At 34.8% G+C, this 27792-nt stretch overlaps 1 protein-coding gene across 2 annotated transcripts in view; it reads right to left on the minus strand.

The window, feature by feature from the left end:
• Positions 1 to 23041, minus strand: part of CUL3 (cullin 3) — a 35988-nt gene extending 12947 nt beyond the window's left edge. The window contains exons 1-8 of one of the 2 annotated variants that reach the window (XM_080932775.1): positions 22949 to 23041; positions 19485 to 19598; positions 7851 to 8011; positions 6584 to 6698; positions 5798 to 6026; positions 2140 to 2285; positions 1137 to 1313; positions 335 to 505 (exon numbers count right to left, since the gene is read on the minus strand). In XM_080932775.1, the coding sequence (XP_080788901.1) occupies positions 335 to 505; positions 1137 to 1313; positions 2140 to 2285; positions 5798 to 6026; positions 6584 to 6698; positions 7851 to 8011; positions 19485 to 19598; positions 22949 to 22978 (1143 nt within the window). In that variant the 5' untranslated portion in view covers positions 22979 to 23041. The remainder of the gene's footprint in view (positions 1 to 334; positions 506 to 1136; positions 1314 to 2139; positions 2286 to 5797; positions 6027 to 6583; positions 6699 to 7850; positions 8012 to 19484; positions 19599 to 22948) is intronic. The other variant, XM_080932774.1, reaches the window with a different exon arrangement.
• Positions 23042 to 27792: the final 4751 nt, after the last annotated feature.

A 27792-nucleotide genomic window follows, 5' to 3' on the forward strand; every position in this document is an offset into this window, starting at 1 on the left:
AGTGGCTGCTCTAAGTGTGTGGACTACTAAACTTTAGAGTGTTTAAGAATAACTTAAGAATTTTAGTTTAAAACATAATTTCTAGGCTCTTCCAAATTCCAATTTACTCCAGGAAAAGTAGAGTATACTGAAATGTCATACAGACATGTCAGGTGACTACGGCACAGATTAGATTAGAAACTAGTTTTGTGACTGTGCTAGACAACTTTGATGTTCTGCACCTTTAACATATGGAAGCAAAGCCTGTGCCCCTGATCAAAATGACTACCACAATAATTATGTGGGTAAACACCAGCACCATGAGTCAACGAAAATCATTTTAAGTAATGCTTACCTTTAATTTAGAAATCATGTTTTTTTCAGAATCATCAGAAACACTTTTATTTGTGAGTAGTCTTCTCGCCAGGTGTTGTTTATAATAACGTTCAAATACATCTTTTTCTTGCATAAACCTAAAAAGGACCATTGCCTTATCCAATATCGTTTCTACTTCTTGTTCTGTTAGCTGAAAAATTAATCAAAAGACAGCTTCATTTTAAAACCACAATAATTGGTTAAGGGAATGAATGTAATCTGGGACTGTGCCCTATTTCACACACTCCTGTCCTCTACATTTAAAGAGTGGGGTGCTACCACTCATATGGGACATTTATTATTACAGGACTGAGCTAAGTAAGGGATAACCAAGAACAGATAAATTTATTGACAAGGGATAGAGTAAAATGGGTTTTTAAATCCAAAGGACAAAAAGTCTTTACCTCATCTTTTACATTAAAAAAAAAAAAAAGAAGAAAAAAGAAAAAAGAAAATAGCGCAGTAGGCTTAATATGCTTGTGATTTTAGAAAAGGCAATCATTTTAAAATCTATAGCTGTGATGTTTGTACTTTTTGTTTTTGGGGTATTTTTTAAAATGATAACTACATAAGGATGTATATGTGAAATGTCACACAACCTTTAAGCATGTCTAAGACTTTCAAAAGAACTGTCTCAAACCTGCACTTAAGTGCAGTAAAAAGCCCTGCCTTTTTTTTTTTTGGCTTTTTTACATCTTTATCTGTAAAATATCTTAAAATTCATTTCCAAACTTTAAATCACTGAGGAAAGTCTAATGCACTTTAGAAGCATTACTACTTACCCCTTTGACTCCCTTTTTCAGCTTATCATCAATAAATAATGAGAGGTATTCAGGAGACCTGGAGTTGAGGTTTAAAAAATACTCGAAGTCTCCAGCAATAGTCTGTTTAAAGAGTCTGTCATTATTGAAGGATTCTTGGAGGAAGCGATCAAACCTACTCTTCAGATCCAATAAGCCCTTCCAAATAAAAAAAATTGGGAAACATTATAAAAATGTTCATGTAAGCAAGATACTTAAGATCTAGCCTTACCTTAACATTGTTGGTAATTAATTATGTGTCCGGAGTTAGTTTTACAGACTATTATTTTCCAGTTTGTACATATGATCAGATGTTAGTAATAGAATGTAAGGACTCTTATCTTTCACATGTATAATATCTCAAAAATACAACAGGGTCCAAGAAATGGCTCAGCAGGTAAATGTACTTGCTGGATCACTGGGACCCACATCAAAGGAGGAAAGAAATGACTTTGTCCTGAGTTCTACAAAGCACATGTGTGTGCACATACACATTCCTACTCCAGTACCATAATAAAAAAAAAATGAAATGCAAACATTTTAGAATGAAACAAACAAAATCCCTGCTCCCACTTCTCCTAACCCTTGTCTGGACCAAATAAGGCAGCCAAAAAATAAAAAATAAAGTTAAAAAAAATCACGAAAGACTATTTATATTAAAACATCAAGTTGGAATACAGTTTAGTCAAGGTCCCGCTTAAAACAAAACATTTTGACATTTAAACAATTAAAATATAACCTGGCTTTTCCTGTATTTAACTACTAACAAACCACAAAATACAGCTCATTTTTATTATTCAGATTAAACAAATCTTGAATAAATTACCAAAAACCAACAGAGGCTGAGTTTTAGCTTCCTGATACATATCCAGACATTCTGAACTATTCTAAAATAGTTAGCGTAGGTATACAACACCTAACTTAGTAAAAATGATCTGTCAAATATTTGTAAAATGCTTATCATAGATGTAAAACTCTAATCTACCTGGATGTAGTCAACAGGATTCTTCCCTTCTCCTTCCTCAGAAACAAGGGCTTTTCCTTGTTCCCTCAAATAAGAACTCATACATTCACACATTGTCTTCAAACCATTTGGCACACGACTAAATAATTTGTACATGCAAGCAAGGTCTAGAATCAGAAAATAAAGAGACTGGTTACATAAAAGATTAAGGTCAAAGTTCCAATATGTTTAAGGAAGATTATCAATTATCATCATTTGCTGTCCACTATAAAAAACTATAAAAAACAGGCATTAGTTGAAAGTTACATCAATTTATGAGCTACAGTGTTTGGCTAGATGTGTTGAAAGCACTAATTAAGTGTTAGCATATTTTAACTTATCAAATAGCAAACTAACCAATTCCTCTTAAGTGACAAATATTTGAACTTGTACATAATTTATCCTGTTACTCTAACGTAGAAAGTACAGATAATATAAATGCTTGCTAAAGTAAGAAATTTAAAACCAGTTAGTATCTGAACTGTCAACCATGACAATAAATGGAGCATATTAAAACAAATTTATTACTACTACTACTTCACTGTATCCCATGGCAATTTTAAATACATTTACAATCTAAATAGCCCCCCCCCCCATGCCCAGAGCAATTCTGGGTACCTACTAGCATTTCCCAGTGAAATCTGTATCTTTGTTTCAATTTAGACTCTGGTCTTTACCCATTTTTTTCATCCCATTTCCACCACAATGTGAAGCTTAAGTAATTTTCTTCTATATGCCCAGTGTTTCTCTACAAAACTGCTTACTGGTATGCTATAATGTCAGAATTTTATGATAGGAAAAATCTGTACTGTCATTCACTTTTGAAAATGGCATTAAAACAGCAGTTTCTGGGTCAAAGTTAGCTAGCAGTTTTCTATTCAGTATCAGACAATAAATGTTTTAGGGTCACTATGAACACTGACATAAAATCTGCTTTGTCATCACAGTAAGTAAGCAAGCATTCAAAGAGAAAGCTTATTATTTTCATTCTTTTTTAAGTGCTGATAGGTCAGATGTGACAGACAAACCATTGTCTATTTTGGACATTACCTGAGTTTAACATTGGTGTATTCTAAAAATAATGAACAAAACTTACACAAGAGGTCACTAATACTTGTTTTAGTAAATTAATCAATCACAAATTACATCAATATAAGTTCTTATAATGCATGTCAGAGGAATCTATAACATTATATGTTTAATACATCATAATCACAACTTTCCATATTAGTCATTACAATGTACAATAATAATTTATAAACTAGAGTACATTTTATTTGCCAAATACCTTAAGTATTTTATAACAGTTTCTAATTTTTACATTGTTCTTATGATTTAAGTTTTACTTATTTGTACATTCAAGCTATTTATTAGTTGATATAATCTCACTGAATTGTGAGTCACATGTTAAATACATGGGATAGTAAAAAAATGTGAGCAAGCAATTGAAAATATACGGCATTGAAAAATTATGTATTATTCTTCTATATTTAATTAAAATGTAAGCCATTAATATAAGATACCATTTAAACTTACTAACTCATACTGTTATATGTATTTAATGATCAATGTACATATATCTTCACTTCATATCTTTCACTTTCTGATTTATAGGAATGATGATCAAATTGTCTGACAACAACTGCTCATGAGCAAGCCCCCCCCACAATTAACATATTCTCCATTTAAGCTTCTGGATAACCCAGTCACAAAAGAACAGACATAACATGCAGTCATTGATAATGGGATACTAACCCCAGAAATCCCTGAACACCCCAGAAACAACCCACAGACTGTGTGAAGATCAAGAAAAAAAGAAAAAAAAAGAATATATTTTAATTAAAATAGAACTGTAACACATCCCCCTTCTTTCCTAAAGCCCCTCCCAGTTTCTCTCCTATCTCCTCAAATTAATAACCTCTTTTCCTATATTATGGTTACATATATACATATGTGTATGTATAGGTACTCACAAATACTTAATTACCACCTTATAAAAATGTGTTTGTATACTTTTATGCAAAAATGCTTAAAAATCTGTACATTTATCTTTGTTAAATAAAAGCAACTTAAAATTCTTATTTAGAATCATAGGTAGACAGCTACCTGCCAAGAACATTAAGAACTGAATAGAGCAAAATCATGCATGGTGAGTAGCTGTTCTGCTATTTAGAATGCTTGCCAAAATAGGCATGCTAACCATATTTATTTCTAACACACATCTCCACACAGCTTACCAAAATTCTGTCCTACAAACATGCGGAGCAATTTCAAACATTTCCCAGCTCCTAAGTTCCACGTCAACAATGTAGCTTATGTGTCAATCAAGCTTTGGTATCATTGTCAGTGGTTACTTTTTCACTGCAGCAGCACATTAACCTAAAATCTGTCATCTATCCCTTATAAAATGCTTGCTTGCTAGGAGCCTGTGAGATGGTTCAGGGGTAAAAGCACCTGCTGCCAAGCCTGATGACCTGAGTTCAATTCCCAGAACTCAGATAATGGCATGATGGCAGGAGAACTGACTTCCATAGGTTGTTCTCTTGACTTCCAAGCGTATGTGTTTGTGTGTTTATATGTAAACATACAATAAATAAATGCAGGAAAACTAACTTTGAAAGTTAACATCTAGCTTATTATTATATTTATGTATCATATTAATAATATATTACTAATATTAATTAACAATATTTATATATTATAAAATATTTTATTTAATACAAATATCCAAAAATACTATATTTTAGAAGACATAAATTAGGAGACTTTTTGTTTTCTCAAAATAGAAACAATAAATTTAGATATAGTTTTTAAGAAACTTGTCACATATTTAAAACTCTTAACTAAAAAACACAAGTCATGGATTCCATTAGAGACTAAGAGGTTAATTCTTTCCTGCCAATATTTCTCTAATACCTGCCCTTCTGAGTCTTGTCTCTTGATATTTTTGTCATAACAACAACAAAACTCTTTTTCATTCCTTATCTAGCTCATACAAATAGATAGCATGTTTCCTTTTACTAATAGTAAACAGCTAGAATACTGCTAAAATTTCATCAAGGAAGCAGTGGGGAAAAATCATGGCTATTAAAAAGAATACCATCACTGTCATGTAAAAACACCAGAAAGGAAGAATTTCTTACAGAACACCCAATCATTTCATAACCTCTAAACATAAGTACAGTAAATTAAACAATGATTACTATGATTATTATCTCAAATAACTAACTTTTTTTAAACTACTGTGTACTAGTTTTCTGAATACTCTTCATGGAACGCAAGGGTAGGCAAGAGCACACACGAATGCTCCAACCTTGTGAGAAAATACGTGAGACTAGAGAGCACTCAAACTCATTTGTATTTAAAAAGTACAAGAGTGCATGAGGAATCCACTGGCCTACATTTAAATATTGAACTTAATCTTCTGCAAGCATGAAACAGGAAAAAAATGTAAAAAGCAAGGGTAAAATGTAACTGAATACACTAAATATGTAACATTTTCATGAAAAATACAATGAAAAGCTTTAACCCACCCCAGTTCTAACTAAGATAAGCTATATAGTATTTATAGTAATAAATCATAGTTTTTTTGAACACTGACATTCATAAGTTAGAATTATTTTTAATTGGTAACACTTACCTTCTGTCTTTCCATTTTTCAGCATATGTACTAGCCCAGAATTTTCCATTTCTACAATTGTTTTCATGTGCTTGGAAATGAGTTCCCTCTCCACCACCTTCACAATAGGCTCTTCTGTGGATTTGTCAAGGCAGTGCATCACCCGCTCTATTTCCTCATTAATCCTGGCTTCTACTTTCTTTATATATACTGAAGCACTGTTTTCTGCTAAAAATTTCTGGCTTTCCATCTGCAATTAAGAATTTTTTAAAAAAAACGCAATAAAAATGTGTTTATCCTAAAAGGATTTCTATAGCATTTACAATGAATCATACCAATGTTAAATGTTTTTATCAGCTAAAGACATTTCATGAATTTTTAAAGCAATTTTACTTGCTTAAATTAGCTTTTAATTTTCTAATTATTAACCTTTAAGTTACGTATGTGGAATCACATATTGCTAATACTTACTGTATTAGTTAACTGATAGCTAAAAAGCCTGCAGAGAGATTTTATTGGTGATATGTAAAATTTACAGTAATTAGATAAATACAATAAAGTCTTAAGATACTTCTAAGCTGATGTTTTTTTAACATAATTTTAAAGTGGAAAATTTTCAATTATTATTAATAAACACCTCACTGGTGTGTCAGAACATGAAGTAGGGGTTCTGAAGAGTATCTTTTTGTAGTATCCCCTCTCTAATGAGTTCTAGTCAAAACAGGTCAAATGCTCAGATTGAGTAACTACATTGAATAATGTTATGATCATTATAAAATATCATTTACCTTTACAGTCACAGATTACCTGAAAAAATTCTGCAGACATTTCCAAAAATGGAGCCTCAAAATCTTCTTCATAGACTGATCTTCCTTCAAGACCTAAAATCATTAACATCTGGCAAGCATTTCTTATTGCCCCTCTGTCAAAAGAAGTTTAATTACTTGATAATCAAATATATTAAAAACATGTAAAATATGTAGAAGTTGAAACATCTTTGTAACATTTAGCTTTTATCAAAGTGACCAATCTTCCATAAGAAATTTATTTATAAAATATGGAAATGGAATAACTTTAATAAAAAAAATTCTGTCTTGACTATACAGCTACTTATCAAGTTATCCTTTGTACTTTGTCATAAAAAATTTCAAATAAAGTATGCTTAACGTAAGTAAAGTTTATATTTTCCTTAAAAATACAGTAGTAAAGGGGTGTGACTGGAAGGGAAAAGGTAGAAAAGTAATTTAGTAAGTCAGAATGAGACCCTACACCTAATACCAAGGCAATACAAGATTTTTCAAAGAATGGTTTAAGCACTAATTTCAATCAGTAAGAACTTGACTAGTTCCTCTGAAACCAAACAGAAAAGAATCCTCGTGTTTCAAGTCACTATAGCAGCAACATCATAAAAAGGGGTACTGTTGTGTCAAGAAAAGTGATAAAGTAGGACTTAGAAGTAGTTCTGGGTATTTTAGGCCACATTCAGTATTTTTTTTCTACCAAAAGGGGGGGGGGGGGGGCTGGGAGGGACCCATCAAATTTAGACAAAAGCCTACCAGGATGCAATAGCACATGCCTAGTTTAGGTTAGCTGGGAGACTGAGGAGAGGAAACACTTGGCATTCAAAAGTTCAGCACTGGTCTGCATAACATACTGAGACCATGCTTCTATGTGTGCACAATGAGGCAGACTGCATTTCTATCAGCAGCACACTTGCCTAACATGAACAAAATTCTAGGATCAGTCCTCAGTGTGCTAAGACAAGCAAATATAAAAAATAAAGGGGCAAAATAATTTAAAAAGAGCTCTTAAAGAAAAACTTAACTGGCATAGCAAAATCGAATATAAGTAGAAAAAAATCAAAATGAAAGACTAAATTTATTAAAATAAATAAGTAAGCAAGCTTAAGATGCTGCCCTTAAATTCCAAGTAACCAAAAAAAGTGAAAGCCTTTGAAGATTTCAGTAAGTACTGAACATTCATGCTTTTATCATTTTAATAAAATTATGACATCAACCAATTCTCATAATATAAACATGAAATTCAAAACCAAACGTAAAGATAAATGATGTACCTGTCTACAACTTCTCCTTTCCGTTCTCTGGCAATCATATCCAATAAAGTTTGCCGAAGATGATCCCTAATACACCCATACCGTACAACTTGATCTCGAAAAATTATCAATCCCAAATTGTAGACATTTTCTACATTATTTTGTTGTACATATACACGGTCCTACAGTTAAAACAAAATGTTAAGCAAAATTATTGCATATATAAAATAATCTTCACAACCTACAATAAAAATTGTTTTAAACATTTTGGAAATTTAGTATCACTCAAGTTACATAAAGTTAAATCTTTATAATTTACCATGGATACTAAAACAAATTTAAAAGAACTTTTGTTCACTCCAGGGCTAAGATGGAAAGTGCTGGTAACTGCAAATTCTTTTGTGTCAGCTACATGACAAGCCTATGGAACATTAAACAAATATTATAAGGAAATATAGCAAAGAGCCAATGATAATATAAAGAACGCCCAAGAAACTTAAATATAGCTATGTAAAATCAGTAATAATCTTTTATAGCAAATGCTTGACATGTATGGCTAATTATCAAGTAAGACAAAGGCTGCATGTATGAAAGCCATGTCTTAAAATCTTCAAGCAAATTAGTAGACAGTAAGATGATACACTGAAATATTTGCTGAGTGGCAATGCCAAGCGTTTTGTTTACTGTTTATCAGCAAAGAAAAGGAGGTAGACAAAAACACTTCTACAACTTACTGCAGTGGGAATACCCCGTTGTTAACTACATTTTATGTTATACAGTACTAATGTAGCTATAATCACTTAAATTGCAAATGTTCGTTAGTTTAAAAAGACCCTTTACTATTCTCCGAAAACAAAAAACCAAACAAAAAACAAAACAAAAAACCCCAAAGGGCTTGATTAAAAAAAAAAAAATCACCTCCAATGATATAATAAATACATTAAGAACTCATTTTACATGTTGTAGTCTCAGGATTAAACCAAAATGTAGTTATGTTTAAAGTCCAACACTAGTAACGATGTACTGCAAAGAATGAAAATAAAAGAGCCTGCTCTTGACTTGTACTTTAAAACCCCAAATCCAGGCATTTTAAATATATACTGAAAATATCTTAAAGTTCAATAGAGGAGTGAGTGCATTTCATCAACATCGAGATAAACCACATTTTAAATATATTTGTAGTTCTCTCTTAGTAGTTATTTCTTGTCCAAGCAAATAGAATAAACAGATCTTTCTAAGCTTGGGAGGCAGTCCATGGCACAAAAGGAGGAATCAAAAATGGAGATAACCTCATGCCTTTCCTTTCACAGAACTAGGTAGGGATATTTCACAACATGGAAACACTGTGCTAAGTGAAAAAGAACAAATTCCATATTACTCCACTTACATACCCACAGCAGTAAAAACCGTAGATGCAAAGAGCAGAATTGGGACTGGGGAAGGTGTTGGAAAAAAAGAGTTCCAGTTTTGTTTTCTAACAATTCTACAGGGTGTTGTTTACCATCATCTTAAAAATCTACACGACCAGATACACACAGACTTATTGTGGCTCAGAAAGAAAAGTACAGTTAAAATAGCACTATATATTGCTGTAACTTAGTATCCCCTAGTAGTCAGGCACAAAGTCACTGATTAGTGGGGGCTGGCTATCCAACAGGCAAAGATTCTGAAGAGGAAAGTAAAACAGCCAAACTGTCAATCATGAGATGGTTTCTTGAGTAAACTGCTGACATGAGCCTAGACATACCAAGTACCCCCAATATTTCAGATCCATGGGAATTGTTGGCAAAGCCCTCCTCTGGTTCAAGTGTGAATATTAAAGCTATCAACCACAGCTTTCTGCTTTAGGATGACTGCAGTGTGAGACTACTCCCATATAAGAACCTCCTACCAAGATGAGATTAGTTAAACCACCTACCTGCCTTCTCCTTCAGCTCAATACTATAAACCTGCCTTCTCCACTTAGAGAAAATGTTAAGTGCCAAGTTTCTGGATGGCTGTTGCTGGTGGGTCTCCCTTAGAGCATAAGAACCATCCCACCTCACCTTTTGCACAACTGGGTTTATGTCCTTTCTGCATCCCCCCTTAGCCCAGTCAGATTTCCAGAACTAAGCCATGGAGAAAACACAACAATATAATAAAACAAAATCCAAAATACAACAGAAAAATAAGAGAACGCAGCACCAAGATACTAACTGGCAGACTTGCAGTCCAAAACGTCAAGTATGACAATATGGAAAAGAGCATGGCTAATAACCGAGGCTTTTAGCTGAGATCTTAAAGGGGCTACAGCCACTGTGTAGAAGGCTGTAGCCTGAGGGGTAGGGGGGAGACAAAACTAAAAACATGTTAGCACTAATAATGTCTTAAAGTAGTTTCCACCAGACCATGTTTTCCTATTTGTCAACCAACTGAAACAAAATTAAACTGTCTTTGTATTATCCACTGCCTCTAGTTTTTCACACAATACCAGCCATCAATTCACAACTATTAATACTGTCCTCCCTCAACACAAAACAAGTAACTCAGACTCAAATGTCTGAACGTTGTAACTGGGGTAGAGTGGCGGCGGGGGGAGGTGGAAGTCCAGGAGGGAGACAGTGACACAACCCAGAAAGCCAGTGTTTCATGCCTCATACCTTACTCAGAAAGTGACTTCCAAAAAACCATAAACTTAAGAATGCCAAGGATACACTTTAAAATATAAAGTTGAAAAGAAAGCAGTGTCAAAAAACACACACAGAGCAAAATTTACTGGAAATCACAAGCATATATTTCAAGAAGACAAAACTATCTTAAATTTATATTTGCTTTGTAACAAAACCTAAAACTACTAAGTTAAAAGGAAAAAGATCATTTCTCAGCAATTGGCAAAACTGTCAAAAACTGGAGAAAGAATATGAAAGACATGAGAGATCTGGTCAACAAACCTGACCAAACAAGCATTCATATAATACTCCACCTACAATTCATGTAACTTGACAAATTTTATTCAAAGTAAATTCTGAGACACATGACCCACATTAAGAGGGCCAAAACACTTGTTTACTTTTATGTCACACACATGCTCTAATTTTATCTCTGCTGCTGTGATAAAATACTCTTATAAAAAGCAACTTAGGTAGAAAAGTTATTAAAATTTATTTAAACTTGCAAATCCAGGTTACAGTGCTTCATTGTGAGGAAGTCAAGGCAGGAACTTCAAAAAGCTAGTCCTACAACATCCACAATCGAGAACAGAGAGAGATGAATGCATCTATGTTCATTGACTTGAATGCAATTCTTTCATTCTTACAAATTTCGTTCAAGACCCACAGTTAGAAAAAAATGGTACCCCAAACACTGGGATGGATCTGCCCATTATCAATTAATTTAAGAAAGACAATTTCTTATGGACATGTTCACAAGCTGACCGAAGATCCCTCACTGAGACTCTTCCTGGTTGGTTCTGGGTTGTGTCTAGTTGATAATTAAAGCTAGCCTAAAAACAAAAAAACCCACAAAAAGCTATTTTAAATTTGCATAAGGCTTATGCTTTGTCAATTGATGGCGTAACTGCAAGGGTGCCAGGTTTCAGAGCTTCTAAGTAGCCCCATGATGGTTTTAAGAACTACTGGTAACTGGTCTTGGAAATGGACATCTCCAGAGTTTAGGCTTTTACTATTATTTCCAACATATAAAGCAAGCAAAAACAACAACAAAAACAAACAAACAAAAAAAAACCCAAAAACCGTTTTCATAGATTTAGTATGGGAAACCTGTTTAAAAGGATTTCTACATTAGAAAATTGCTGACTGAGAAGGAACTGGGAAACAGCTACTCAGTATTGAATCTGTTGTCACAGCACAAAGGTGAATGTCAGTTGTACTCGAGGTTCACCACTAACTCTCCTAGACCGATGGCTTGTCTTGCATGACTGACTGATGCTCCAAGGTGGAGTGAAAAGCACAGGCATGGGATGAGAAGACACAGAATCATCTCACTACTCTAGATAGCTACTGAATCATCTTGCTAAATCAATCTCTCTGACCTCTTTCTTCATTCTTATACCTTAAATTTCTTTATCCATAAAATGGAGACAATTTAATATTCAACTTGTGAGCTGGTTTTATAAAGTAGTTGATAAAAAGAGCTATGTAATACAAGATACTGACTGTCAAATACTCAAAGAAGTATTTTATTTTATTGCTTAACTACTTTTAATACAATAACTACTTAAACACAACAATAAGACTATATTGTGAAGACTAAATGATAAAGTGCTTTAGACAGTGCCTGGCCCACCCATAGCCTATGAGCACGTTGCCAGCTATTATTAATAGATTACTTATCTACACCAGGCTGCTGTCAATCTACTTTAAGAGTTCCTAAACTGTGATCCACTTAATACCAACACCAACGCTTCCCCCATTTTCTTCCTTCTCACCACTCCTCATATATTATATCTTGCTGTTGCCTTTCCGTACTAAAATAATTCAATAGCTAAAAGAACACAGAAATTTAAATGATCTAACATACCCTTACCAGATTCTACAGATGGCTTCAAGCTCTCTTCCATACAAATCAAAGCAAAACCTTGTGAAGTATATGAACAGAAGCATGACCATTTCTAGGACAGGTTCCAGAAATTCCAACCATACACTGATGTTCTCTGACTCCCAGAAAGCAGCATAGCTCTTACACAATAAATCTGTTTTATAGATATGGAAAAACAGGCTCACTCAGAGCATTAAATAAGTGAGATAAAGACAAAGCAGGAACGCTAAGACTGTCTTAATCATCATTAAGCACTTTCTCACTTCCCACATACACTGGTAGCAAGCACTTCATTTCCAAGCAAGCTTTATTCCATGTCAGGAAAGTTATCCTCTAAGTACAAGTCCTGCACACAGGTCCAAACCAGACAGAATGCCAGCCCTGAACTACTGAGAAGGGTAGTGGACAGAAAGCTCCACCCTTAGACAGAACTATTTGTAACAGGTACCTGCTGGGAAGAGAAAAATCAGTCTTCTCCAACTGAGTGTCACTATGTATATCCAGGATAGGTTCAATACCCAACATGAAATGTACTCCAGGATTTTTTTGTGTGCATGTTTTGTTTTGTCTTATTGATTATTTGTTTTGATTTTATTTTTAAGTGACAGAGTGCACGAGATCAACAAGAGAACATGAAGTCAGGTGGGTAGGATGTAGAAGAAAGAATATGATCAAAATATATAGAAAATTTTAAGAAAACTAAAAGATATAAAAGCTAGTTCTGAATACTCTATTGAGGTTCAGGCAAAGTATAAAAAGGAAGGTTACTGTGATCCATATGAGCCAAATCCCTTTGTTTCTTGGGATAAGGAAGGCAAAGTCATCTGGGAAATTCTACCAACACTTTCCCATGATCCCAGTTTTCAAAGACCAATGCATAATGTACTGGCTGGTATTATTGGCCATGGTTTCTGAGCACATTAGTGTAATTTTAACCTTCCAATTAATTCCTTTATCTACTCCCTGATCCCTTTTGTGTTTTGTTTCTTTGTCACCTATGCTCTGATATACCTTTAAGAAGTCATGTTAAACATGCTGTATAGGGATAGAGGGAAAACACCCATGCTCTGGCCAATTATTGGTGGTATGTACCTCTCCTCCCCAAGATGGAAATGACTTTCTATTCCTTTAATGTTAACTCGGGTTGCTAAAGGCAGCCTATAGAACATTTATAAAAACTTTCCTTTGTTATTTACTAATTTAATATATAGAAAAAATAAACCAGATGAAATAACTTAAACTATTAAATACAACATTGTTTTATGAAGCACTCAAATATCGCTAGGAATGTAGTTCAGTTAGTTGGTAGAGTACCTGCCTACTACACATTATCACTATCACAGATGTGATGGCACTCATGAGATTCCAAAACCCAGGAGGTAAAGGCAGGGAGGGTCACCATCATCTTCTATTACACAGTAAGTTTGAGGCCAACCTGGACTATATGAGATTCTGTTTCAAAAAAATCTTTTCCCAATCACTAGTTTTCTGGATAATCTAAACTGAAAATGAAACTTCCCCCAAACTATCTTAAAAGCTACGTACAAGGAAACATCAAACCTAACTGGAAAGAGAGAAAGCTCAGTAGTTATATGTACTTGCTCATGACAGAAGACTAGAAATTGAATCCACATGATGATAGATCACAACCAAATGTTAATTCCAGTTATAGGTGACCTAATACCCCTTTCTGACTTCTAAAGGCAGCAAGCAGGTTTACATACAGGCAAACTCAAATACAAAAATGGATAAATATTACAAAAAAAATGAAAAAGTGAATTTAAATAAAGCAGTTACATACTCTAATGCCTTCAGCAGCCAAACAGGTAATACATAGCTCACATCTACCCAGAAGTCTAAAGGATCTATGTGAAAGTGGGGTAGGACTACTCTAAGAGCCAGAGGTAGTGAATCACTTCAAGGAAACTGTTTTCCAGATACAACAAAGATGCAAATCAAATGTGACAGTATGCACAAGACCCGAATAAGATAAACCACATAAAATCCCAGATTGACGGAGGGGATGTAGGAATGAAGTACCATCCTAACTGAGAAGCTATTGGCATGTGACTACTGCTAAGAGAGGAGAATTAGTCAACATTAATGGCACCAGCACCTGGTGTGTCTACAACTACCCACACTCCGGAGTAATTGGTCAGCACAGACAGGTCTTGATACAGAGAGAGAGAGAACAATGAAGTTGGGCCAGTAGGAAGGTCAGACTGAAATTCTTTTATTCAAGGAATTTTCATACTAATTATTAGCTCCAAATTTCAGTAAGTGATGAGATGCTGTGAATGTTGCTGATGAACAGTTCTGAGTACAAAAAGAGCACACTTAACTTGCAGGGCAAAACCTATCCGAACACTAATAAGATCTGCTTGTACTCCTTGAGACAGACTGCTGACTCATCTGTGACTGAGGTGACCTTAAAATCCTAATCTTGACTCTGCCTTCCAAGTGTAGATAGCATAGATGGGTCCCACTAATTCCACCCCAGCCTTGACAAGAAATTTCAAAATTTTAATTAGAACAAGGACAGTTTTCAAAACCTTTCAAAACAAAGGATATGAGAATCCCAGAAAATTTAAGTGGTATAATGGGGGACAGGGGATAAGGAAGAAAACATAAAACAAACAAGACCCCCCAACAACAATAAAAATTCCTCTGGGAGAAATATATAAAACAGAACAGAGAAATGTCTAGTGGTGCTTTAAGACTAAGACTAACATACACACACACACTCTCTCTAGACTAGTTTTACTAATTTAAAAAAAAGGGGGGAAGAAGTTTGATCTTGGCCAACAGGAACATACGAAATCAGAGTCTAGCACAGAAAGATGTAGGTAACAAGAACAGCAATTACAAGTTCACTTAGAAATGCAGTTTGAAGTGCTTTCCAGACAATAAATGGTGCCATCAATTAAACAGTGTTAGCCAAATCTCTGACAACAGTTATATATACAATTTGAGAATTGAGAATTGTGTACAGAAGCACAAAGAGCTGTAAGGGTAAGTAGAAGAAAAATCAAAAAGTTAAAAGATACTTTGATTTAATTTAGAAGAGGAAAAGGAGGATGTGGAAGAGGAACAGTGGCTGAGAAGGAAGAAGCAGAAGGTTGGAGGTATACAGTGCTTTGTCACAGTAACCAGGGATAATTAAAAGAAATGCACCCAGCTGTGCCAAATGCTGCAGAAAAGTAACAAGGGAGGAGGATTAGCAATGCACTCTGTATCCAGATATGTAACTTCTCTATGGTGTTCCCAGTAAGGACAAAATAGAACACTGAACAAAAACTGAGGTAGACGCTTAACTAGGATTTGTTTAGAGTGAATATAAAAACAGAGCCAAGTTTCAACCTTTGCTAATCACACACTTACCTGAAAGGAACATAACAACCCAGCAAGAGCTGGGCAGCAGTAGTGCACACCTTTAATCCTAGAGCTTGGGAGGCAGAGGCAGGCAGAGCTCTGCAAGTGTGAGGCCACCCTAGTCTACAAAGTACAGTCTAGGACAGCCAGTGCAGTTACACACACACACACACACACACACACACACACACACACACACAATCCTATCTCAAAAAGCAAAAAAGAAAAAAAAATCACAAAAAAACCCCCAACCCTAGAAGATAGTGGTCCACCACAAAAATCTAGCTGAATACTATCCAAAGCATACATGGCTTGAACATGCCTAACATTTGTGGGATCAATAAAAACACTCCCAAACAATTAAGGATACAGATCAGGTTAGTAGGGGATATGATCCCTAACACAGGTTATAAACTGGACTATAACAGAAGGTGTTTTCTGGCATTAATACAAGTGGAAAAAAAGAAAAAGGAAAAAGGAAGAAATACACACAGGTCCTACCTGATCCTTTTTCTTCTCTGAGAGGGAGATAGTAAGACCTTTCTCAGGAAGGAACCCAAGCAAGAGTTGAAGACTGATGAGCAATAATCAGGAGAGCACTCTAACCAGAGAAAAGGAGTCTAAAAGCCAGGCAAGGTAGAGGGCTACCAGAAGGTCTGTGACAGTGGACATAGCCTGACACTACCCCATCTAGGTTTCCTTTAGCAGAGCATTGTAAATGATAGGAGGTAAGTCACTAAATTTATCCAGAACTGTGCTTTCAAAAGCATTAAGGGATAAGAATTATTGTTAGTTCATTTTAACTGAGTTTATTACAAGGCCATGCTCTACAATAAATGGTTATCTAAACCCAATAGTATCCAATTATAATTTTTCACTCTAGAAATGGAAACATGTGGCATAAACTTACTGTCTAACATAGTCACGTAAGAACTAGAGCCAGTACACAAGCCTTGAGATTTCATTGTTTTTGAAAATAGAAATGAAATGATGTTGTAAAATGGTTAAACATAAATTTACAAATTTATTAAGAAACAATGACTAATGTCAATTCCTGGTGGTTGTATTCTTGGTGTTAGACAGCTGGTACTGAATTTAAAGGCCCACTCCTATTAAAACTGCAAAGAGGACAAGGGTAGCCAGCTTCCTTCACACATGCATGTCAGACATTTGTTTTCACATGCTAGCTCATTTATCCTCAAATTGTTGACACACGATGAACCCATAACCTGACAGAATGCAATGCTCAGGAAGTGGTTACTTTGGTAGACCTTTTATTTCATCCCTGAAAAATAAGGTGGCCTCTCCCTCTTTGCCACTAACAGCCCTCATAAAATTAGGAGTAAAGGCTTGCTGGAATTCATTCAGCAGAACAAAAATCCCAAAAAAGAAAACCAAATTCTACTTGCCTGTTCTCATTATAAATACTTTTCAAATTGCTTTATTTTATTAAGTGAAGTAAACTAGGACAAGCTTTTCTTGTCATACTGCACATGAAGAATTGAAAATAAAACTAAAGAGTAAATTAAAGAGTTAAGCTAAAATCATATGTCCAATTCTCTAACATAAACACACTGACAACAAGTGTAGAATGATATCATTATGCAACAAGGTGGGTCCAGCCTATCATGAGATGAGAAGAAAGATTAGGTGGGGAAAAGTCTAGGAAGAAGAAAATCAAGATGGAGCCAGAGAAGGAGGATCTAGATACAGGTGGTCTTAATTGGCAGATAGGCAGATATAAATATTTTCAAGGATTTCTATGGGTCAATTTGTCTTATCTAGGTGGGTGGTTTATATCTTTGTCAACTGATTGTAAGCTTGTTGTGTGGATGGGTTTAGGATTGAGAATTTAACATAAATCTAATTGATAAATTATTGACTACTGAGTCTTAATTTTACCAAGCTGTGGGGAATGTGAGCAAAGTTTCCAGTTGAGAGAGGGCGGCTCAAGGATCACATGGTAGAGAAATAGCCTGGGTGTGAAGTTCCAGCTCGGTGGCCCACCGATGCGTGGGAAGTGAGAATGGGCAGGAACTGGTAGCCGCAGATCAATCTTTTAAATTAGTTACCCCAAACAAGCGAGGGCTGAAGAGATAACTCCATGGTCAAGAGCACTGGCTGCTTTTCAGAGTACCTAGGTTCAATGCATACCATGCACAGTGTTTACAACTGTAACCTCTGTTCCAAAAGATTCAATGCTCTTTTCTGGCTCCCATAGGCATTGCATGAACAGGGTGAACAGACATACATGCATGCAGGCAAAGCAAAGGCAGATATACAGGTTCAGGTTAAAGCTATGCACCCAGTCTGAGATTTTTACTCTTAATTAAAATAATACTTGTAACTTACAGAATAAATCTAAACTATTTCAGTTGTGTCACTAAAAATTTAGCAAATGTAATGACTTGTTATCCATGTTTTTTGTTTCTTTGCTTATCAGCATGCGTGGGAAGTGAGAATGGGCAGGAACTGGTAGCCGCAGATCAATCTTTTAAATTAGTTACCCCAAACAAGCAAACAAGCGAGGGCTGAACACTTGGGAGGCACAGTTAGGTGGATCTCTGAGTTTGAGCCATCCTTCCGAGCAGTACAGCCAGGCTACAAAGAAAATCTGGAAGGGAGGGAAAGAAGGAGGGAGGGAGGGAGATCCAGAGATCCAAGGTTTCCCAAGCCATTTTCCTAACCTTCTCTCCTTTCATACAACACCCAAGCCATTTTTCTAAAGATTTTTTTAACTGATAAAAAATGAAAAACAGGAGGGAGAGAGCTAGAAAAAAGAATAACATTGGAAATGTAAATACATAAACTATCCAATAAAAAAAAATAGCAACACCAATAAAGCACAAGACTTAAACAAGACTGACTGCAGTAATACACTGCAAGTATTTACAAAAGAGATGGACAGCAGCCATGAAAAATAGAACTATGAGAAACTTTCTTTATATGAGGGTTTTTATCATTAAAGATATTTATAGTTAGGTTTTTATAAACTTAGAAAGATTTGGCTTTCAATACATATTGTCATTTAACTACCTTTACCTGTGGAGGCCCAATTCTTTCTCCGAATTCTTTTGGGGACACGGTCTTTTAACCAAATCCAGAATTTGCCAATGCAGATATTGTAGCTACTTAGATTTCTCTGGGGACCCCTAACTCCACTTTCAAAGCTGGAAATACAGATGAGCCACCACACCCACTCAGCATTGGTATGGGTCCTAGGGCCAAACCGCAGCCCTTTTGCTTGCTTGCCAAGTGTTTTACCACCGAGATGTCTCACCTCTCCAGCCCAACCAAATACTTTCCTAAGTTGTGCCTTTTCAGTGTCTTATTCTAATGTTAAATGAGCGCACATGATTAGGACTTCATTGACAAAGTAAGTATTTTTACTTAAAAATCAAAAATGATTGGTTCAGTGATAAGAAGTACTTGCTGCTCTTGCAGAGGACCTGAGTTGAGTTTCAGTTCCTACTGCCCACAAGGTAACTCACAACTACCAGTAACTCCGGTTCCTGTGAATAGTTCCAATGTCCTCTGACCTCTATGGGCACTGCAGCACATGGCACCCACACAAGCATGCAGGCAAAACACTCCTATATGAAACAGTCCTTTAAAAAAAACTGAAAGAAACAAAACCACAAAATACCATCAACAAAAATCTAGCCAGCACCCAACTAAAACTGACAGAAAGTCATTGTTTTTTAATGTTGGACTATTTAAAAGAAAGTCAAGAAAAACTCTACTTACCATATACATTAGTATGTCTCTAATCATCACCATGGCTGTTTGATGATCATTCCAAGCTTGATTTAGTGTTTGAAGAAAGTTGTTATTCAATGAATTTAGTACATCTTCTCGCACCTATTAACAGAACAGTTCATTAGTTTATCTACACACATACATACTCATACAATTACATGCAAATATTCAATAAAATAATTAAGTAGAATCCTTAGCTTTAAATCAGAGAATTGGCCAGGCAGAAGTTTAATTTATAACCTACACAGAGCAGACTCCCAAGTGGCTCATTTAGTAATTTCTCTCCTCAATTCTAGAATCAAAATCAACCTCCTAGGCATTTCAAAATGCTCAGTGGCTTAACATAAAAGTTATTTTACCTAAAGACTTTGGTTTTTTGACATAAAATAGTATCTTCTTGAAGGACTGGAATTAAGGTAATTAATTCTCCAAGCACAATAAATGTAAACCTTTAGCGACAATCATGCTTGGCCACTGACTTGCACACTCAAATCACATGGCCTTACTTCACTTTCCTCTACTCAAATTTCACCAAGTTTTGCCCAACCTCTTCCTCCCTCCCTCTCCTACCTATGCTATTTCAATATAATCTCTCTACAGATACCATTTCTATCTCTCTATACACTCTTTCTATATATACTCTATTTCTATCTCTCTACTTTTTTACTCTCTGCTTCACTTTTCTTCCTATTACTTACTGCTGTCTACATTACCTATTTATTTATTGCTTCTTCCACTAAAATTTAAATGCCTCCACGGTGGCAGAAGGCCTCTTTTTTAGTGTTCTTCCTCTACAAATAACACAGTGCTTGGTATATATAGAAGATCATATAAATTATCAGTCACTTTAACAACCTAGTATTTTCATGAACTTCCCTCATATCTAAATGTCTTCTTAGCCCAATAATAAAAGACTACTCACTTTTCCCTTTTGTAATCTACAAGCTAGCTACCCACCTTCTCTAAAGTTTCCTGCTATGCTATCTGCTCAATGAAAACATCATTTGCCTAGAAAACAGACTTCCTGTATGCTTATAACTTAATGTAGTTGTATCCTGAGTTTGTATAATTCTTTGAAATTACAGTTAGACCTCTATGTGTCCTACATCCAGATTCAAGCAACAATTTATCAAAACTATTTGGGTGAAACATCTGTTCTATTAAAAATGTACACACCTCTCATTCTTGTCATCATTCCCCAAACAACACAGCATAAAAGCCTTTTGGAACATTTGCATTGTATTCGCTATATGTAACTTAGAAATGAGTTCAAGTAGAGAGGAAGATGATATGTTGAATGGTATGTTCACAGAGATTTCACAGTAAGGGAGCCAACTGAAACTTATTGATTGCTATGAGGGATGAGGAAGCAACCCAAGAGGACGAAATGAGCACTACGCTGCTAACCTACACAAATTTTTAATTCCAGCATCTTCCAAAGATCAACAAAACTCTCATTAACTCTAGCCTAAACAGATCTGTAACACCAAACATGTTAAACCTTGCCAGGTTAGGGAGAATCTCAAGCCATAGTACATTTTTGAAACACATGAAGTAATGAATTCAGATATACATATCTATAAATCTGAGTTGTAAGTGCATATAAATAAAATGCATTTCCACAGCAGATCAATTAGTAAGTGGGTAGAAGCAAAGATTAAACATTGAATGCCCTCAACATACAACAGACTAAGTTAAAACCAGGAAAGTCCAACATTTATTCATTTATTTACTGGGTGTGTACACATGTATAGATGTGTGTATGGTAGTGTGGGTGATACTCTGTTCATGTAGAGGTTACAAAATAACCTGTAAAAGTTGGTTCTCTATATCCATCACACTAAGTCCTGGGGATTGAACTTAGAACACCAGACTTACAGGAAGTTCTATCCCATTTTTTTCTTATATGCTGAAGAAAGGTAGCTATTAGATTTTAATAATGGGATCATTCATATAACCTACCAATGTACAGTATGAAAACTACTAGACTATATCATCAACCCAGAAATTGGCATATTTTAGTTTTTGCTTTAAGATTGAGCACCTTAACTTTAAAGTAAGGGCCCTAGATTTGTTCCACGAGTGTACTGACTATTATCAAAAGAGGGGGAAAAAAGTTAGTTGATAGGGCTATGATAATGAAATACTTTCACAGAGACAAATTTGTAAAATTATATAGTAATGAGTAAATATATAATCTATAGGAGTATTAAGTCTAGAGCTTGTAAGACGCGAAGTAGGGAACACACACATATCCACACAAAACAGCAGCATCTTGAAGCAGTCTTCATCAAGCATCGTACACTTTACAGGACTACTAAGGACCCAAGCACTGGGAGGAGACAGATAATCCTGAGTTCCAAAGAGTGCTTTGGATTACATAGCAAAACCCCTACCAAACAAAAACTTTAGACAATACATATGACAACCATGTATTCCAAATACCAAAACATCTAGCCAATTATTATTAAAACTGAACCTTTGTAAGTATTACAAAATTGAGTTTAATATAAACTCTATTAGAAACACATTTTTTCTTTTTTTTTCCTCTTATTTTTTATTTATTTGAGACGTTTCTCTATATAGCTAGCCATGGCTTTCCTGGAACTAGCTTTGCAGACCAGCCTGGTCTCAAACAGAGATCCAACCTGCTTCTGCCTCCTGAGTGCTTGAGTTAAAGGCACAAGCCACCACCTGATTGGGTATACATTTCAAATCAGAAAATTATTCTTAAATGTACCTGACACATTTGTTCAATGAATGAAAAACTGACCAATCTAATAAGAAGTTAGTATTATAAAATAAGTTCTCTAAAATGTACTGAATTATATACTTGAAAATATATCAGCAAATATTTTATGTAACCTAATGGTTTACAATTCTTATCAGTGTAGTAGTTTGAAATGTTCTCCATAACTCTTGAACATTAGAATACTTAGTCACTTGTTGGTGGCTTTAAGATTAATAAGTGTGTCCCTGCTAGAGAGAGTATGTTGCTGGAACCCACTTTGAGAATTCAAAAGCCATGTGCTGTTTCTGTGCTGTTTCTAGTGAGCTTGTTTGGGGTTTGAGATATGAGCTTATTCCAGATTATACTATAAGAAAATTCTTTTAGCAATTTCTTATATAATTTTTCTACCCTTAAGTAATACAAGTGAAGATGTTTATTCAAGCACAATTAAAAGTAAAGTAAAATTCAACTTTAGTAAAAATTAACACTTTTTTAAAGGAAGGTAAGTTGACACAGAAACTAAAATGTACATTAAGTTAGTAAGTGACTTGTTAGTAAGCAGAGCAACAAGCAACATGTACCTGTGTAGGAACATTGTTGTTAATCTATTAATATCACCATTACTTTTTTTCCACCAGCAAGGTACGTGGCAAGAGCCTGCCGTAGAGGCAGTACTAAACTAAAGGGACTATTATACACCAAATACTGAAAGGAAACTTACATTAAATTCATCCAGGTGAAGAGTTGACATTTGAAGAGCAACACAAGAAGAAATACGAAGAAGTAACCACGTCAGAAGTTAAGAGTAAGATGAGACCAACTGTGATAAGAAGGAAAACAAGCAGTGGAGAACTAATGGCTGTGTGTGGTACTTGGCCTTACAAAAGAATAGAGTCTCACAATACAACGGATCAGCCTGCACAAAATTAAAACCACTTAAAACCTTTGAGAAGCAGATTACAGTCAAGAGAATGAGAAGACCATCACTGGCTATGAAGACCTATCTGATAAAAGATTATAATTCAAAGCATTCAAAGAACTTTTAAAACTTAACAAAATACTAAATAACCCCACTTTTAAAATAGGCAACAAAAGGTACCTAACTAAAGATAATCTGACAGCAAATAACTGTATGAAAAAAATATTCAACACCATGCCAGTAGAGGTAATATGGCAGTGATCATACATGCCTATCTGATGGCTAAAGTAAAACACAGTCAAAACCTAACATGACAAATACATGTAACAGGAAGCCTCTTATTCACTGTTGACAGGAATGCAAGTAAGCAGTTTTCACTGAGAACAAACACAAGTCTTGTTCTCTTCAATAAAAAAAATCAACAGACTGGCACATGCAAACAGTGAAATACTACTAAGCACTACGGAACCAGGATGTGAAGAGACTTAAATGCAGTCAAGCAAACAGTCAATGTGAGCAGGCTACATACTGTGACTACAATTTTGTGATATTCTGGGAAAGACACAACTAAGAAATCAGTAAAATACTGACTGTCAGTACAGAAAGATGGGAGGGGGGTGTAGTCAAAGAATTCAGCAGACTGTAATAGTTACATTCATCCCCAAATTTATACCTTTAAATCCACAGAATCAGCTCAGACTAAGGCTACTGGCTCTAGGTGGCAAGGAGGCACCAGTATTGGTTAACAAAACAGATGTACCACTCTGTAATGAATGCTGACTGAGGTGGAGCCAGTGAGAGCCAGGACATGAGAAATTGTTGTACTTTCCATTTCATTTTGCTAAAAATTTGAAATTTCTCTGGAAAAAAAATGATATTCAAACAAATTCTAGGGCCATCCTAAATCCAAAGGTGGACAATACACAAAAGTAAAGTGCCACCTAGGCAACTCTGATAAGGTCCAGGTGCAGAAGACCACCATCTTAAAGAAGCAGGCCAGTTTTGCTAACTTTTGCACAACTTCAGCATCACTGTTCTTATATTGCTGTAACAGTATTTACATAATTCTGGCTCCTGATAATACTGATTGTACTTGCAAAGCATCATGGGAAAGGGTTATATTATAATGAAAATATATCGTGAGAATTTTAACTGTCATCCTGATTTGTAAAGCATGGCTTTAAATTTTATATACATACATACATACATACACACACATACACACACACACACACATATAAACAAACTGGACTCCATCAGAACACTTAAAAGCTTTGTTCTATAGATGCTGTTAAAATGAGAAAAGCCACAAACTATGAGGAAAAAGAAAACCTAACTAAATAAATCATGTAGCTAAATAAAGAAGGCAAAACCTCAATTTTAGAAATAGACACTCTTGAACAGACACTTCATAAAGGAAGAAAAGTAGAAGGCAATGTTTCGAAAATATTAACCATGCTAGAACTCTAAAGTAAGCTGACAGTATCAAGAGCTGACAAAGATACAGAGCAAATGAAAGCAAAATAGTGCAGCCATATATGGAGCTAGGCATTTTTATGAAGTTGTATACATACATACTTATCATATGCCAACAATCTCACTTCTAAATATTTATCCTAGCGGAATTAAAATTTATTCACACGAAGTTTGTACACATATTTATAGGCTTTATTATTCACAATCTCAAAAAGTTGTATACAAGAATCAACTTTCATTTAACACAGGTAACTGGATGAACGAATGGTAATACTTTGAGAAAACAGAGTGCGCTGATCATTAACAAAAGGAACTACCTGAATTGGAAAAAATAATTACCCTCAAAGAAGCTGGTCACTTAAGGTAGTAAACTGTGACACTAGTTACAAAACATTCTTCAAAATACAAGCTTATAGAGAGAACTGACCAGCAGTTCCAGCGATGAGAAGACAAGAAATGCATAGCTATGAAGGGAGTGTTAAGAATCTCAGGGAAAGGAACACACTGAAGGTGGTGGTTGCATCAATCTGTATACATGCTAAAACTCTATGAACTATGCATGAAAATAAAAGCCAATTTATATATATTCATTTAAAAATTGGCAATAAAATTCTCAAGTTGGACCTCATCATAAATTACAATTCAATAAGCACTGTTGACTTAAATGTCAAAAATGCTAGAATTATTAAATAACTTCAACCTACTAATCTAATACTGCAACAAACTAGGTTATTTCTGTGAATATAGCTTTTTCTTACATTTTTAAAAGCTTCAACTTTAGCTGAGATTAAAGTTATTGAATCAAAAGGAAATCTTTTATTTTTCAGTAATAAAACCTGTTCACCCACAAGCTAAGATCAAAACTACAATACACATATTCTTAAGTTAATGAAGCTCCTGGCAAACAGACTTCCTATAGATGGACAAGAAGGCTGATGTTAGGCCACAATGAGATAATCTGCCAGAACATTCTACTCTCCAACACACAATTTTAACCATTAATAAAACTCTCAATTTTTAAATTGTAATGCCAAAGGTTAAAATCCCAAAGAATCAATTTTAGTCACATGCCTAAATAAAACAGAAATCATCACCTAAAACAAAATGATAAGTATATAATCCTAAAGCTTACCAAACCTGTAACAAAGCCATATAATTAGTAACAAAGTAGAAGTAAATATTGAGGACTTAATACTCAAAATACAAGGCAATGTTTAGTCCAAAAATAGACAAATCTATTTCACTCACTGGAAAACATAAACATGTAATTAAAATGGAGCTCAAATTATGTAGAATACATGCTAATTATGCTAAGAACATTAAAAAGTACAATAAAGGCATAACTCTGAGCATACTGTCCTAGAAATCTGTGGGATTTTAATTGTCACTAAGAAACCAAAATAACCAAAATCATCATTTTCAGACAATTCTATGCAGGGTCTCTGACCAGATCACTTACTTGGTCTCATCTGTAGCCTGTTTCTTATCTAAAGCATGGCTGTGATTAGTCACACCTGTGGTTTCCAATCATGCCTGAGGTGCCTTACTAATAAAATACAATTTTTCTTATTATTTTTGTGTTTAAAGCAGTTTTATAGGATTCTGAAATAATAGTCACTAGATGCCTGCTAAATAACTTTAAGGCATGTTGATCATTTTATTTGAGAACACCAGTGTAATAAATGACATCTAACATTTACATGACCTACAAATAAAATGTTTCTACTTATAAACTTTTTGTATTAAATTGTATGTGGTTAGGTAGGATCCTTGTCACTTAACATGTTTTTCAAAGGAATGTTATTAAGCAACATACCACTATGTATCATATTCATACAATATAAACAGTGTCAACACTTAAGACTACAGTTATTTCTATCCCGCCATCTAAAACAGAAATAGTGGCATTAGTTAATGCACAACACCAAAACTCCAGTTACTTCTATCTTTAACATGAATTTGGTGAGTTGCTGTTGTTATTATTCACTTACATTCTTTACATGTCTGTATCTCAAACCAAACATTCATCCAGGCTAAGAAAAAGAAAATTTATGTTGTGTACCTTTTTCAACTTTCAAAAAAAAAAAAAATCAATGAATGAGTTTTTAAAATGTCTGTCATAAAAACCATTAATTATTAGCTAGGTTGGCTATATCATTCTAATTACTTTTCATTAACTGTTAAGAATAAAGGTAGGGATTAAAAATACCATTCTAATAACTTTTTTAAAAGCTACTATATTCTCTTGAAGATATTTTTGATTGATACCCCATTTTTCTAGAAGTAATCCTACCAATATATAGTTAATAATATAGCTTTGAGAGTTCACAAAGATCATACAAACTCTGAATTTCAAATCAAATATTCCACTTCAAATGCCTAAAAGCTTACAAAGAAAGAAATATATATCAGATAACAGCTGCCGTCCAAAATATTATACAAAACACTTTTTTTGCAGTGACAGACTTGTGTGACAGCTTCCATCAGGCAAAGCGAGGTGCTACAATAACACGATCATGGGATATAAGATGCATTAAATCACTTTATAATCTCTATAGAACAGAAGTACGAGGGTTAATTTAATTTAACAGTACATAAGGTTTCTGGGTTGTATATTTTCATAATTTCACAAAGATACACACATTAGGGCAAAGAGAAAAACATGTAAACTTGGCACTTCTTTATAAGTATTCTTTTTGAGAGAAAAAAATTTTGTGTGCATGGGAAGGTCAGAGAACAACAACTTGCCAGAATTAATTCTCCTTTCACCATGTGGATCTCAGGGACTGAATTCAGGTTGTGAAGCTTGGCATAAGTGCCTTTCCCAGAAAAGCCTTCTTGTCCAGCCTAAGAAACATTCATTTTAATTCTCCAATCTTTGTATGCATGGTTGTTTTGCCTGTATATGTTTTTGCATCACAGTGAATGCAGAAGCCAGAGCAGAGTCTTATGCTCTGGGACTGAAGCTGCAGTTGTGAGCCACCATATGGGTGCTGGGAATCAAATGAGGTCCCAGAGAAACCAGTCTGTCTATATACTTGAAGTTCTAGCTAGAGCAATATGACAACTAAAGGAGATCAACAGAATACAAATTGGAAAGGAAGAAAAGCCAATGAACTGCTATCTGCAGATGACATGATAGTATACTTAAGTGACCCCTAAAATTTAAC

This window comes from Micromys minutus (genome assembly GCF_963924665.1).
Source record: "Micromys minutus genome assembly, chromosome: 19".
Lineage (NCBI taxonomy): Eukaryota > Metazoa > Chordata > Mammalia > Rodentia > Muridae > Micromys > Micromys minutus.